Source organism: Cimex lectularius, unplaced genomic scaffold, assembly GCF_000648675.2.
Source record: "Cimex lectularius strain Harlan isolate CLEC.00 unplaced genomic scaffold, Clec_2.1 scaffold81, whole genome shotgun sequence".
Classification (NCBI taxonomy): domain Eukaryota; kingdom Metazoa; phylum Arthropoda; class Insecta; order Hemiptera; family Cimicidae; genus Cimex; species Cimex lectularius.
This window is the reverse complement of record NW_019392692.1, coordinates 1,208,395-1,223,405: the sequence shown is the minus strand read 5'-3', so window position 1 is coordinate 1,223,405 and position 15,011 is coordinate 1,208,395. Positions and strand designations below refer to the sequence as shown.

General features: G+C 33.9%; 1 protein-coding gene across 12 annotated transcripts in view; it reads left to right on the top strand.

The window, feature by feature from the left end:
- The window catches only part of LOC106674408 (disks large 1 tumor suppressor protein), a 565,060-nt gene that overhangs the window by 365,187 nt on the left and 184,862 nt on the right, over nt 1-15,011 (top strand). For 11 of the 12 annotated variants that reach the window (XM_024225925.1, XM_024225931.1, XM_024225933.1 and 8 more), the window contains one exon: nt 3,367-3,489. In XM_024225925.1, the coding sequence (XP_024081693.1) occupies nt 3,367-3,489 (123 nt within the window). Of the gene's footprint in view, nt 1-3,089; nt 3,309-3,366; nt 3,490-15,011 lie in introns of those variants that run through there. The other variant, XM_024225934.1, reaches the window with a different exon arrangement.

Here is a 15,011-nt window from a genome sequence, read left to right as displayed (position 1 = left end):
TTACATGAAAACCACTCTCCTATTATTAAGTGAATTTTCGTTTTGAAACACCTGCCGATAAAAAATAATGTGTGAGCACCCTTTCCAATATCAGACGTCTTATCCAGCCCCCAACGCAATCAGTTCAAACCAATTCACTCTTAAATATATTTGTGTGGTGATTAGTGACCGTTAATCGATATTTATTTAGAAATCGTGAGATGCGGTCCGGTGTGATGTAGGTTTCAGAAAAACATTTTCTTTATCGTGCCAACGTTTCGATCTTTATTGAGATCATCTTCAGGGATCAAAGTGTTTGTCTTCTGTGTAATTGNGACAAACACTTTGAGCCCTGAAGATGATCTCAATAAAGATCGAAACGTTGGCACGATAAAGAAAATGTTTTTCTGAAACCTACATCACACCAGACCGCATTTCACGATTTCTAAATAAATCCTTAAATACAATTTTTCGTAAATAATATATACCATTCACTCAGTTAGGGTGGTGGAGTACTTGATATCTTTCCATAACCCTTGACACTATCATATAATTGATGGTAGATGGGACACTGATATTCACCATCAGCCTTCGAACACTACATAGTCGCGCTAATAAATTCATTCACTTGGACTAGTCTGATGTTATAAGTAAATGTGTTTACATTTTGACTACTTTAGTTCCTGAAACATAAAGCCTTCTTTACTTATATGCTTCGATAAATCTTGTTACGAAATAATGTTGAATAAGGAAATAATAAACGTTTTTATTTAGAGGCAAATTGTATCGGACGAGTTTTGTAGTTTTGTTAAAAATTTCATTTCTATTATTCTCCTTATTTAATTTTTCCATAAAAATTATGTTTGAAGGGGTTAATATTTTATAATGAAACATTCCGAAAACACTGACGCTAAGTATATAAAGCCTTTCAAAAACGTCACACCAAAGCGTCGGATTAATTTTACCTTTCATTGGCTCGAATCCAATTCAAAGTTTAGGATTTCGGCACGTTTCGAAAAATCCCTAAAAGCCGAGTAACTTGATCCCAGGGCAGTCTGGATGGATTTGGCCTCCATCGAACTCCTTGGGTGTCTTGAACGAGAGTATCATTGTTGGAAAAGACTAATACAACGATATCAACTGATATGAATAGTTTTAAAACTATTCGTCTGAGGTCAATACATTAACACAAAGAAATAATTAAAGTATTACATGAAAACCACTGTCCTATTATTAAGTGAATTTTCGTTTTGACACACCTGCCGATAAAAAATAATGTGTGAGCACCCTTTCCATCTCACAAGAAGGAAAATGGTGGGGGCTCTCGTACCCATGGCTACACAAGCCCCTCTCAGTTATCTTCAGTCCCCTGTGTGCTTCAAATTTACTCACGTGTTTATAAAATTTAATATATGTGTCAGTGTTACTGGTTAAATTTTGAATTTTTGTTTTTGTAATTTCCCTTTAAACCCAAATTTAAAAGATTATCTCGAATCGTTTGGTGAAAGAAACTCACCTGTTTTCCATGTGTGTATTTAGGAAAGCGAATATTTTTGTATGTTGAACAGGAAGTACCTTCAATTTAGATGTACACTCACACACGGTATGTATCAGTAACTCTGTTTTCCTGGTTTAAGTGGTCCAAGTTGGCTTAAAGCTTTATTGTAAAAGTTAAAGTGTTTTGTTTGTAAAGTTAAAAAAATCGCCTTATAGGCTTGAGTATAAAGACAAAATTAAGAAGTGTTTGATATTAATTTTTTAATTAAAACCTTTTCAGTTACATATTTCAATTACTTAATAAAACAAATCGTCAATTACAAAAGCTTTGCGGAAAAAGTTTGTTTTATATTCTTTCTCCCCCTCTATATTAAAGATCACAAGCAAAGCTGATGTATTTAATCCAAAATATCAAAATAAATGTAACAATATAAAGTATTTAACGTAATACTTAATTTAGCTTTTTAATTTCCCTCTTTTAATTAATTATTCAATATTTTTAAAAATCTGATTTTACTCTTCAGGACAATTACTCGTACGTGTTTTGCTGTTAATTTATTTGTATTATATTATTTAGTAAACTTTTTGTAGTTATAATGTTTTGGCCAATATTGTGATTATCCTTAAGAACGTGTATCATATATAAAAATACCTTTACAAAATTTCTGCTGCGGATGTTGAACAAAGAACCTTTTTTCCAAGGAGTCTTCCTACTGTTATGAATTATTTATTTATATTTTAACTAATCAATTGAGAAATTTCAGTTTATTAACAGCGGTTCCGTGCCATTTTTCAGCATGAAATATCACTGCAGTGGACTGGCAGATTGTTCCAGTCGATCGCCCATCTTCTGCTCTCAGGCCTGTAAAGCACGCCCCGCTGAACTCTAGTTCTGCACCTATCCGTCCGGGAAATTGCTACACTCCGTCTTTATTTTTGGTTAAATATATTTAAGTCAGACAGTAAAATAATTTTTGTTGTTGTTGTGATCACGGTTTTCAACATAGCGATGCTCGGGATAAAAGTAATGTAGAACTTTTCGACTAAAAATAAACCGATAGTAATTTGGCAAGACTGCGTCGGTAAATCTTCCTGCGATATGGGACCACATGTGCGGCCATAAAATGTTATCACGGATTGTTTGATTCCGACACCTTTTTGTAAACTTTTTGAAATTTTTCTCTAACTTATCTCATCTTCTAACATCAAAAACTATTCAATTAATAAAGGAATTATATAAGAGTAATATATATTTTCTTACGTTTAAATATAAAATCATTTTAAAATCAAAATCGACGGCTGAAATATAAAATATCCACTCAAAACAAAAAAGAAAACTTCAACTCTGATTATATATGCAATCAGATAAAAATTAAAATTAACTAATACAAAATTTATTTTCGCAGTTAGAAAAACAAATATCATAAAGTTCAGGCTAAACCAATGTATTGATTTTATCTCCCTTTTCTTTGCCAAAAAAAAAAAAAAATTGTTCAATTGGGAGTTAGAATCCATTTTCTGTCAAGTAATTCTTCTGATCAGTCAATATTTTAAAAACTAAGTTTTATATTTAAACCTAACCGACTTTGAAACTTCAATAAAAACAATTGAACATAACATTAAAAAAAGACATCAGTCTTCCGTAGGCCATAAATTTTACAAGGTCTGTCCAAAAATCATGAAATATGATCGATTGGGTCTCGATAGTCCGTCATTCTCGCCGGAGGTTCTCCAACTACATGTACGGCGAACCGAACAAAGTCAGAAAGGGTCAGAGGGCGAAGAAAGAGGCCGGGATCTGCCCTGCGGCCTGCCTTTGCTGGGCCGTACAGGTATCCGGTGACCGTCCAGCTGTATGCTAGGTGTAAACGTATTTTTCTTCTGTTTCAGAAGGGGCGCTACTCCGATGACATATTGGAGTCGATGCCGGTTAAAGAGCTCGAGGATAAATCACCAAGGATAATCCAAGAACCACCCGTCCACCTGAACCATTCGCCGTTGCTCAACAACAAGGTGAGATATAGCAGTTTCTTTTTACATATAACAAACTCCGTTGTAAATTATCGAAATCTGTTATCATTTTAAGGGGAGTGTATATTCTAGATGTTTATTGTGAGATTTATTCTTGAGGTCAGCCATGACTCATTTCCTACAATTTAGCTCTGCCTATCTTAGCTATTTGGGCCTGACAAATGCGTTTATGCTTTTTTCCATGCCCAATGATAGGCATGTTTGATTTATTGTTTAGGCAGATCCTCTTTAAATCCGTCTTGAAATTTAAAAATATCGTGGTTTATCTTCGTGTGTAGGCGTCTTAGACGGATTAAGTCTAGGTTTTTGGGTTTTCTCGTTAATCATCCGTCGGTTTATTTTTCTTTTAATTTGTCTCCTGTTTTAAATGGTGTAAATAATGTGTGTAAGTTGTTTGCACGTTTCATGGTTTTCTTGTATATCCATTTTTCACCATTTGTACGCCATGGAGTGAATTGTAAGCTTTGCCTGTTGTTTTTGAGTGTTATATGGTTATAATTTTCCGCCGTAGCCCGTAAATAAGCTTATATATTTTTTGTATCTATCTTTTATTTTTCTATTTGTCTAACGTATTTTTCTCCGCAATCGCAATTTGTATTTTTATCTAGTGGCTTTGTCTTGTCGATGTTTTGTCTCAGAAGAGCTGATCAATTGCTTTTTGTCTTAGTGAAGTTTTATGCAACATTTGTTATATAGTTAAATTCACTAATTTCGTGCTTCGCTTGACCAATTAGTATATTACAATTAATTAAGGTTTTTAGTTGAGATGAAAAAGTCGTTGGCACCAACGGGATTCGAACCCACGATCTTCGGCTAGATACGCCGCTGCTCTACCACTTGTGCTATCATGACCTCGATCCAGTCTGACACCAACTTCCCATCTCAACCACACCTTTTGAATTTCCCTCCTTTTTGCCATTTTTCATTCGAATCCCACTCGTGCCATTGACTTTTTTTATCTCAACTAAAAACCTTAATTAATTGAAAGATATTAATTTGTCAAGCGGACCACGAAATTAGTGGATTTAATGAATTTAAATGAAGTATACTTCACTAAAGCTCTTCGTGGCCATTTCAATTGTCGTCGAGAATCCAAACCGATTACACGACATTTGAAAAAGGAGGGGAAACTCATAAGGTGGGGTTGCGATAGGAAGTTGATGTCCGAGTGGATCGAGTTCACGATAGCTCAAGTGGTCGAGCAGCGGCGTATCTAGCCGAAGATCGTGGGTTCGAATCCCGCTCGTGCCATTGACTTTTTTATCTCAACTAAAAACCTGAATTTATTTGTTAAATAGATTGAAGTTATTTTTTACGACTCATGTGTCTTATCTATTTTTTGGGGGTTAGGATTTGTGAAAGTGGCCCTTTTAATGTTTATTTTTGAATCTTCGTTTTGTTTTTGTGTTTGTATTTGGTTAACTAGGTTCATGCTGCTCAGTGCTACATCATGTTTTGCACTTTTTTTTCGAACCTTTTTGTTTTGTTTGGTCGCCATCTATTTAGATACGGTAAATGTGGGTCAACTTGTCAACTTTTCTGTATATATATCGTACTGGAGGTGATTGTATAATGTATGTAAAGATTATATCAAGAAAGTTTTACTTTTGGTGTCATCTTTTATACTTTTATGTATGGAGTTGAGGTTTGTTGTGTATGATGTTATTTAATATTAATTCTGGCATGTCATCATCAAGAAACTCTGAATTTTCGTCTGAATGAGGTAGACTTCTCCGTTTATAGCCTTCAAAAATATGTTTTTATGTCAGAACCTCAGGTGTGTTTGTATTTTTTTTTTAATTTTGATATCTTCGTTATTCTTTAAGGAAAGTATTTCTTTTCAAAGTTTATGAAGAAACGAGGTATTCGTAGTGTGCAGGAATGGTCATAGTTATCAGGTCCATACTCTTGCTGACGGCAGCAAAATCTCACAATTTTACAGAAAAAATGAAAATGGTGTTTTCGTGAATCATACCGAGGGAATTTCTTCCCCAACCATACAGTCCATAAGGTAGTCGTTATAATTGAACTATTTTATTTTCATGCCTTATTATCTGCTTAACAAGTGGTATTTTTCAGTCGTTAATAAAATAAACCCCAGCTTTTGACGGTATAGTTTTCTCTCGTTTTTACCTTTGAGAAGAAGGTTCTGGTAGACTCATCTCAATTCTGACCCGAAATGGCTTTATTGCCATAGAAATACGTGATAAATGTTCTTATCTTTCTCGTAAATTTAATCGAACTTGGCATCTGGAATTTAATCGAAATGTGTGATAATCATTTATCGATAGTCGTCAATATTCCTGTTCCTCCAGACGCCATTTGAAGTCAAGCAGAGCACAATTTCTCAAAATTTCGGCGTTTAGTTGTATCAAAACATGTCCAGCAAAACCTTCGAAATATTTGAAATTATGAAGAATGCAGTTTTAGGATGTACACAACAGCTATTTATCAATTCAAATCAATTCAAAATAGAAGTAGCGAAAAATGCGCATTAGCATTATTCCAAGATCCGTTTAAACCTGTTAATCCTGAGGAGTTATATGTATAGTGTATTCATTAATCTGAATTGTGCAGTAAAATTGGTCTAAATTAAAACCCTTTGATGGGATGCTTAGGTGAAGATACGACTTAATTACGCGAAAGTACCGACTTTTTTATTTTATGTTTTAATTTAGGCGATCGTATCTTTTTATGAGATATAATTAGGTAAGAATGAAGAGAACCTACTATAAAACTGGCTCGTTACTCGGTCTAAACGTTCAGCAACGCGTTTCTTCGACAAAAAATGAACGAAACCTAATCCTTCTCTCTTCCCTCTGCCATCATTTATGAATCCTATTGCCATGGAGAAAAAGATCGAATGTTTAACTTTATCTTCACATAACAATTTATAAGTTTTTATTCTATTAATTTTTTTTAAATTACAATTAATTAAGGATTTTAGTTCAGATAAAAAAGTCAATGGCACGAGCGGGATTCGAACCCACGATCATCGGCTAGATACGCCGCTGCTCTACCACTTGAGCTATCGTGTCCTCGATCCACTCGGACACCAACTTCCTATCTCAACTCCACCTTTTGAGTGGATCGAGGTCACGATATCTCAAGTGGTAGAGCAGCGGCGTATCTAGCCGAAGATCGTGGGTTCGAATTCCGCTCGTGCCATTGACTTTTTTTCTCAAGTAAAAACCTTAATTAATTGTAATATATTAATTGGTCAAGCGGACCACGAAATTAGTGAATTTAATTTTTTTGATTTTAGACATTTCGATTTGAATAATTAAGTAGAAATTAATGTGGTTCAAAACAAACACATGACAAACCCAAAATGATTGTTTTCCTCTTTCCTTTTTATTAAGTTGTTTTTCCGTTTTGTTTTCTGGAAGCGGCGAGGATAATGAGCTCAACAACCTTTTTTCCTTTTTATTCTTTTTATTTGTCCGTAATACATTTCGGAGTTATCTTCCTGGCTCGCCTCTTCGTGGCTACATCAATTAAATAAAATTTATTTATATTACATTAATAATAACAAGCTCAGGTGGTAGAGCAGCGGCGTATCTAGCCGAAGGTGGTGGGTTCGAATCCCTCTCGTGCCATTAACTTTTTTTCATCTCAACTAAAAACCTTAATTAATTGTCTTGTATTAATCATGAAACTTATTCAAATCTACAGATCTATACAAGTCATTATGTCTAGAGTCGGACATAGTATTAACTTTGGTTTGAAGCCATTATTGGATCATCGACAATTAAATGGATTATCGACTGTGTTAAAAACAACTTTAATAAATGTGTGGTGATTAGTGACCGTTAATCGATATTTATTTAGAAATAGTGAGATGAGGTCTGGTGTGATGTAGGTTTCAGAAAAACATTTTCTTTATCGTGCCAACGTTTCGATCTTTATTGAGATCATCTTCAGGGTCTGGGATTTACAAACAATGTTTACATATAACAATTACATTTTGGATGTGGAAAAATGAATTTATACAATGCAAAATATATTTTTTATATATTCAATCAAATCTACATAGACACATCTACGAAATACAGTCATACCACAACTACCTTTCACATTACCCTTCCTCTCTATATACGTAGATGATATATTGACAGCAGTTCCCACAGATCAAATTCAAACTATATTAGATACATTTAATAGCTTTCACCCACGCCTACATTTTACACATGAAATCGAAAACAACAAAAAATACCATTTTTAGATACACTCGTAATAAAACAACCAGATGGCACATTAATCACAGATTGGTATCAAAAACGAAGAAACACAGATCGCTACCTCAACTTTACATCTCACCATCCCCTTCATACAATAATAAACACGGCCAAAGGGTTACTTCACAGAATGGTTACCTTAAGCCATGAATCCTTCCACCACAAGAACATAAATCATAAGGTGGGGTTGCGATAGGAAGTTGATGTCCGAGTGGATCGAGTTCACGATAGCTCAGGTGGTAGAGCAGCGGCGTATCTAGCCGAAGGTGGTGGGTTCGAATCCCTCTCGTGCCATTAACTTTTTTTCATCTCAACTANATCCTTCCTAACAATCTCTACCCTAAACACATAATTAACAGATTAATCAACAATTACAACTCAACACTAACTAACACTATCCACTATTACTAATAATACTACATTAAGTCTATCGATTACAAACAAATCAGCATACATTTCCATACCATTTATCCAAGGCCTATCACATGAATTAAACACATTTCTCTTGTCCGATAACTTCAAAATAGCTTTCAAAAATTATAAAACAATTCAAACACTTTTTTCCAACATTAAAGATCCCACACCAATAACAAATAAATCTGACGTAATCTACAAAATCAACTGTTTAAACTGTCCGGCAACTTACATCGGTCTTACATCCCAACATCGGGACAAGAGTATAAAGCAACATATCTATGATTGCAAAAAACCCAAGCAAAATCCTACAGCACTCGCTACCCACCATCTTGAACACCAACACAATTTCGACTTCAAAAATCCAAAAGTATTACACACAGAATAAAACAAACATAAACTTTTTAGAAACGGTTTACATCCACCGAGATAAACACAGCATCAATTACAGAAAAGATACATGTAAATTCAGTCGCAGCTACGCCAATATCATTAATCAAATTCAATACAGATAACATACCTATATCATCACATTATTCCACACATCAAATATTTTTCACATAGTCTAATTTCCCAACAATTTAGCTTTCCTTTTCCTATTTATCCCTTTGTATATAATCCTGAAAGGATAATCTGGACGAACCATTACCAACACATTTTTTCCCTTCGTCGGCTTTTTCACCTCAAAGAAGCCGACGCCTTATACAAAAACGTCTTTTCTATACCAACATCCTTCCCCACCTCTTCAAAATCCAACGTATATAAACATAAAACAGCAAAATCTCACTGGCACTCTCGACACGACACGGAAGAATGGCACAATTACACAGAAGACAAACACTTTGAGTGAGTAGAAATACTTTGATTAAATATAAAAAATATATTTTGCATTATATAAATTCACTTTTCCAAATCCAAAATGTAATTGTTATATGTAAACAATATTTGTAAATCCCACGCCCTGAAGATGATCTCAATAAACATCAAAACGATAAAGAAAATGTTTTTATGAAACCTACATCACACCAGACCGCATCTCACGATTTCTAAATAAATAACTTTAATAAAATTAAAATTAGTAAATATGTTATTTATAATCTACAACATGGCTTCCTTACATGAGCGATATACCCTCTGGTCCGACAGTGAGCCTTCTAGTAGGATTATTTGGGGGAGTTGGGTTTCAAGGGGAGCATCAACTATTTTCGGGAGTATCGTTTATATGAGCCCGAAGTTCTTGTTCGTTTGTTCTTCCATGATAGTTTAGACCACCAGAGCACGTTTAACATATCTAAACAGCAAATACACACATACTAAACTATTCGGAAATGACCGGACTACCGGAAAGTTTGTTTGTTTCGGCGAATACCTACAAATACTAATTTGACGTATTACATAATACAGAATGTCTTTTTAGATGGCCCCGATGAATTTCTCTTGTAACAATGACGCAAATAAAAATATGTATTTAATATTTTTTAGTCAAGTTTCAAATTTTTACCTTTTTTTGGAGAAAAATTATGCAGGGTACCTCAGGCCAAGTGCAACTTCAAAATTTCAAATACTGCCCTCACACAGCATTTTGAAGGACTTTTTACACTGAAAACAATGGTGCAATCAGATTTTAAATTGGTCAAAAAATGACAACGTTATGGCAAAAAGTTGAAAAAACGCATTTCGTTTGTTTCGTTGTTAATTTCAAAAATTGGTGTTGACAAGATAAATTCATCCAGGCAATCTAAAAAGGACACTCTCTACATGTATCTCTCTCTCTCTCTCTCTCTCTCTCTCTCTCTCTCTCTCTCTCTCTCTCTCTCCTTCTCCTCTTTTTTTCTCTCTCTCTCTCTCTCCCCATTTTACCTATTGTTTCAATATGTTATTCGAAGCCAAATTCCCACAACACCTGTACCAATTTCCGTGATGAGGTAAATAATTGGTTGGCGATAGCAGAAGCAATCCGCGACCCATAAGTTCAACGTAAGAAACAGTAAGAAATGCCGCTTCTCTGTTCAGTTTTTGAAAAAGTAGTAAATCGTAATATTCGCGAAAACACGGCGGTTCAAAAATTTTTCAATCTTGAAAAATAGGGCGAGAGTGATCGTTTTTTCCATGTGCACGAAAAAAACCCGCGTTTTTTGCCCAAAAATCGCGAATAACTCGAAGACGGTTGAGAAATCGCGTAATGTGGAAGGTGACAATTGAAAGCTTATTACAATTTATTATCGATTGCTATAGGGTGCCACTCCAGGACGATTTCCTGGCTCTTCAGCTCAATTTGCAGGTTATATCAAAAGTTCAAAAATTAACATGCTTCAGAATGACTGAAACTAGGAAAACATTTAAAAAAGCCATCTTGTCACACGTAAAATTTTATAAAAACTTTTTACCTAGCGCCCTTATCCTTATTTAAACCTAGTACAGGTCTGTGACTTACAAAGCTGAGCAAATATGCATTTCCAAAGTTGGTTTTTTGATGGACGGTATATGTTTATACATATTAAAGTTCGTGAAATAAGCGTTTTAGAAGCGAGAACATTGGAAAATATCTTTTTTTCAAAGTTGAAAAAACTTCCTATGGTGATTCTAAACTACTACTAACCAGAAATACTTTGATTGAATATATAAAATATTTTACATAGTATAAATTCACTTTTCCACATCCAAAATGTAATTGTTATATATAAACAATGTCTGTAAATCCCAGGCCCTGAAGATGATCTCAATAAAGATCGAAACGTTGGCACGATAAAGAAAATGTTTTTCTGAAATCTACATCACACCAGACCGCATCTCACGATTTCTAAATAAATATTCTAAACTACTATTTCCAAACCTAGAGACCCTGAAATTTCAGAAAACGTACTCCATTTAATATCCTTCTTAGTGGTGAAATTTCTTTTTTAATTACGTTTTTCAGACATGAAGAAATTGATGGAAGAAAGGGAAAATCCGTGGCAGACGGATTGGTAAGGTAGAAAATAAAAAAAGCGTAAATTAAAAGCCGATTAATAAATGATGAATGACTGAAACTAGGAAAACGTTTAAAAAAGCCGTATTGTCAAACGTCCAATTTTATAAAAACTTTTCACCTAGCGCCCTTATCCTTATTTAAACCTAGCACAGGTCTGTGACTTACAAAGCTGAGAAAATATGCATTTCCAAAGTTGGTTTTTTGATGGACGGTGTATGTTTATACATATTAAACGTTCGTGAAATAGCGTTTTAGAAGTGAGAACTTTAGAATTTTTTTTTTCAAAGTTGAAAAAACTTACTATGGTGATTCTAACTACTATTTCCAAACCTAGAGACCCTCAAATTTCAGATAACATACTCCATTTAATATCCTTTTTAGTGGTGAAATTTCTTTTTTAATTACTTTTTTCAAACATGAAGAAATTGATGGAAGAAACTGAAAAACCGTGGCAGACGGATTGGTAAGGTAGACAATAAAAAAAACGTAAATTAAAAACCGATTAATAAATTCATTCGAAATGTGCTTGTTTTTTTATTTTTTATTATTATTAATCTTTTCACCTTACCAATCCTCCAACCATGGGTTTTTCCATTCCTTCATCAATTTCTTCATCTTTGATAAAAACAATTAAAAAATCAATTGCACTACTAAAAGGATATTAAACGGTGTACGTTTGCTGAAATTTGCTAGTCTCTCTGTTTGAACACATTAGTTTAAAATCACCGTAGTAAGTTTTTCAACTTTGAAAACAAAAATATTTTTCAAAGTCCTGGCCACTAAAACGCTTATATCATCAGCGTTTATAAATTGAGTATTGATCACATCTTATTATAAATTTAACCTAGTTTTCAATGGTATCAAAGGTTTGTCCAAAACTTTTTTGATTTTGGAGTTACAATCGTTCATTTGAAACAAAATCGTGAAATTTTAAAAAATCAGAAAAAGTGGAATAACTCCGAAACTGTTGGGATTCGGCTATAGTTAATTCGGACTTTTTGGTTCTATTTTGAACGTAGAATCTACTGTAAAGTTAGTAACACGAGTAGCCGAACTCCCTGTATGTAGTGCAGGAGGTTAAGTATGTTCCTCTTGAAATTAATTGTATAAATATATACATATGTGTAAAATACTCCGATATTGAAAATTAGTACTTAGTCTCTTCATCAATATAAATCAGTGTTTCATAAACCTTATATTTCGTGCATGAGAGAGAAGAAAATGTGTACGTATATCAAAAGGTATTTTGTCATCTTCAATTGATTTATGCATATATCCTTTAAAGAAGGTTGACCCATTTTGTGCAATCAATTTTTTACAAATTAACATTTTTTTAAAAGATTACTGTTTATCCGAGTGGTCGACGTGGTTCACTTTTTACCGACTTGGATTAGGTCTGGTTTGTTTGTGTGTGGAGTATTTGCGGTTGAAGTTGAGGTAGGCGTGAGGCGGGAGTCGGTATCGAGCGAGGAGGACGGCCGTGCCTCCTGGTGCTTCGAGGTCCAAGCTGCCAGGGGCGGCTCTGCCATCGCCAGTCGAGAGTTACGCACCTCCTTGGCAACGTCTCCGAGCCCGCGCCCCACCCCTCGCCGCCCCCGACGCAACAGGTACTCAGAAACAAAAAGTAATTTTTTTTTTCAATGTTCCTCCAACTTGCCCTCAATTGACGTGGTTTCTGTTTTCACATGGTTCGAATCGCTCACGAGAGGGTAGGGCACACCAGTCCGACCTTGCCGCTCAATTATGTAAACAAACCGCCCCCTCTAACCTCCCTACACTGTTTTAAACGACAGTCCGTTAGACTTATTTACATTTCTTTTGTTTATGTGCAACAGCCTTACCATAAAACTTAAATTTTTACTGAGAAGCAACGTTTTTGTATTTTATAATAAATCACGATGTTATGAAATAATTTATGCATTTTTAACAAACTATCATGTTCATATTACAACCTGTCGCTACAGCAAATAGTTTTCTGTTAAACCGATTCATTATTGAACGCCGATTTATGTATCGATTTTCCAATAAATGTTGCAAGAGTTATTTCATTGTGATGCCGTGTCACTTTAATATACATGTAGTCGCTGGTTCATAATTTGTTCTAGATTCATTGACAGTAAGACATGCCACCATATTTTAATATATATGACTTCAGAATGTAAACCATAGTTCACATGACCCCGTAGATAATTTTTTTAAATAAAATATTACAACGTATGTCGTGATCTATTACTAAGGATCGATTACTTGGTAATTGTATTTGTACAGGGTGTACGGCGACTCATGTTACAAACCTTCCCAGTAGATTCGACATTCAAAAAGGAACCAAAAAGTCCTAATTAACTATGGTCCGAATCTCAACGGTTTCGGAGATTTTCCCTTTTTTCTGGTTATTTAAGATTTCACTACCTTCCTTCAAATAAACTACGATAATCCAAAACTAAATTTTTTTTAACAAATCCGTAGATACCATTGAAAACTACGTTAAATTATCAATAAGATGTGATTATACTAAACCATCGTAAACGATCGTGAAATAAGCGTTTTAGTAGTCAGAACGTCGAAAAATATTTTTTTTACCGAACCATTGACGTTGAAAGTTTTTTCCTTTCTTTCATAAGTTTCTTCATCTTTCAAGAAAGTAAAACAATAATTGTGAAAGCAATTACACCAATAAAAAGAATATTAAATGGAGTACTTTTCTAAAATTTACTGGTATCTAAGTTTGGAAATAGTAGTTTAGAATCGCCACAGTAAGTTTTTCAACGTATTATTTTTGAATGCTCTGGCTACTAAAACGCTTATGTCACCAACGTTTACAACTTTACTATTGATCACATCTTATTGGAAATTTAACGTAGTTTTTAATGGTATCTACAGATAAGTCTAAAAAAATTTAGTTTTGGGGTTATCATTGTTTATTTGAAGCAAGGTCGTGAAATCTTAAATAATAAAAAAAGGGGAATAACTCCAAAACTGTTGAGATTCGGACCATTGTTAATTAAGACTTTCGGTTCCATTTTGAATGTAAAATTTACTGGCGAAGTTTGTAACACGAGTAGCTGAACAACCTGTATAAATATTTCACAACAGTTAATATACCCAGCAAACTAAAAGACGTTGTTTTTGAAAAGACGAATTTTAATAGATTTTAAGAATTAGAAACACTGATTTCTCAGATGGCTTAGGAGATATATTTTTAAATATACATTTCACCTTGAAAATTCACGAAAGTTTTTACCGATTATTGGTCCCTGATTGCAATGAATTATAATTAAGCCTATCAGCGTATTTCAATAATTGCGATAACAAAAGCTCATCAAATTTGCAAAAATCGAAAACTGAGCAAGCTTAAATTTATTCTACTTATTGATTTTTATAACTAATATTGTGGTTTGGATTGAAATAAATATTCTATCGGTTATGAAGAAAAAAATGTATGCTATACTTTTATTTTTAACCTAATTTCTTATAGGTTTAGGTCTTGGGTCTTTTTGAAAATTTGTCGGTTTATGAATCGAATGAACTGTCCCGTTGGAGATGCACCCTGTTATTTACAACTTTGTATTTATTTATTTTTTAGTAAATTGACCATTTCGACTAAGAAATCGTTGTTTCTTCCATCTCACTAATAAAATAAAATAAAAGGTAGTGAAAATAAATAGTGCGCTTGCATAGTAAAAAATGTATGGTGACTGACTATGCCACTACTTTACTTTCGTGATTAATTAGATTAATTGGGGGCAAGTTTTGATCAATAGTGCTGTCCTTTGGTTTTGAAAAAAAAATATGAATTGAACATGCCTTTTCTCTCTTCTTCAATTGTTGTAGATAGCCTTGTAATTTTTACCAGAAAACTTTTATGCTTAATGTTTAACGTT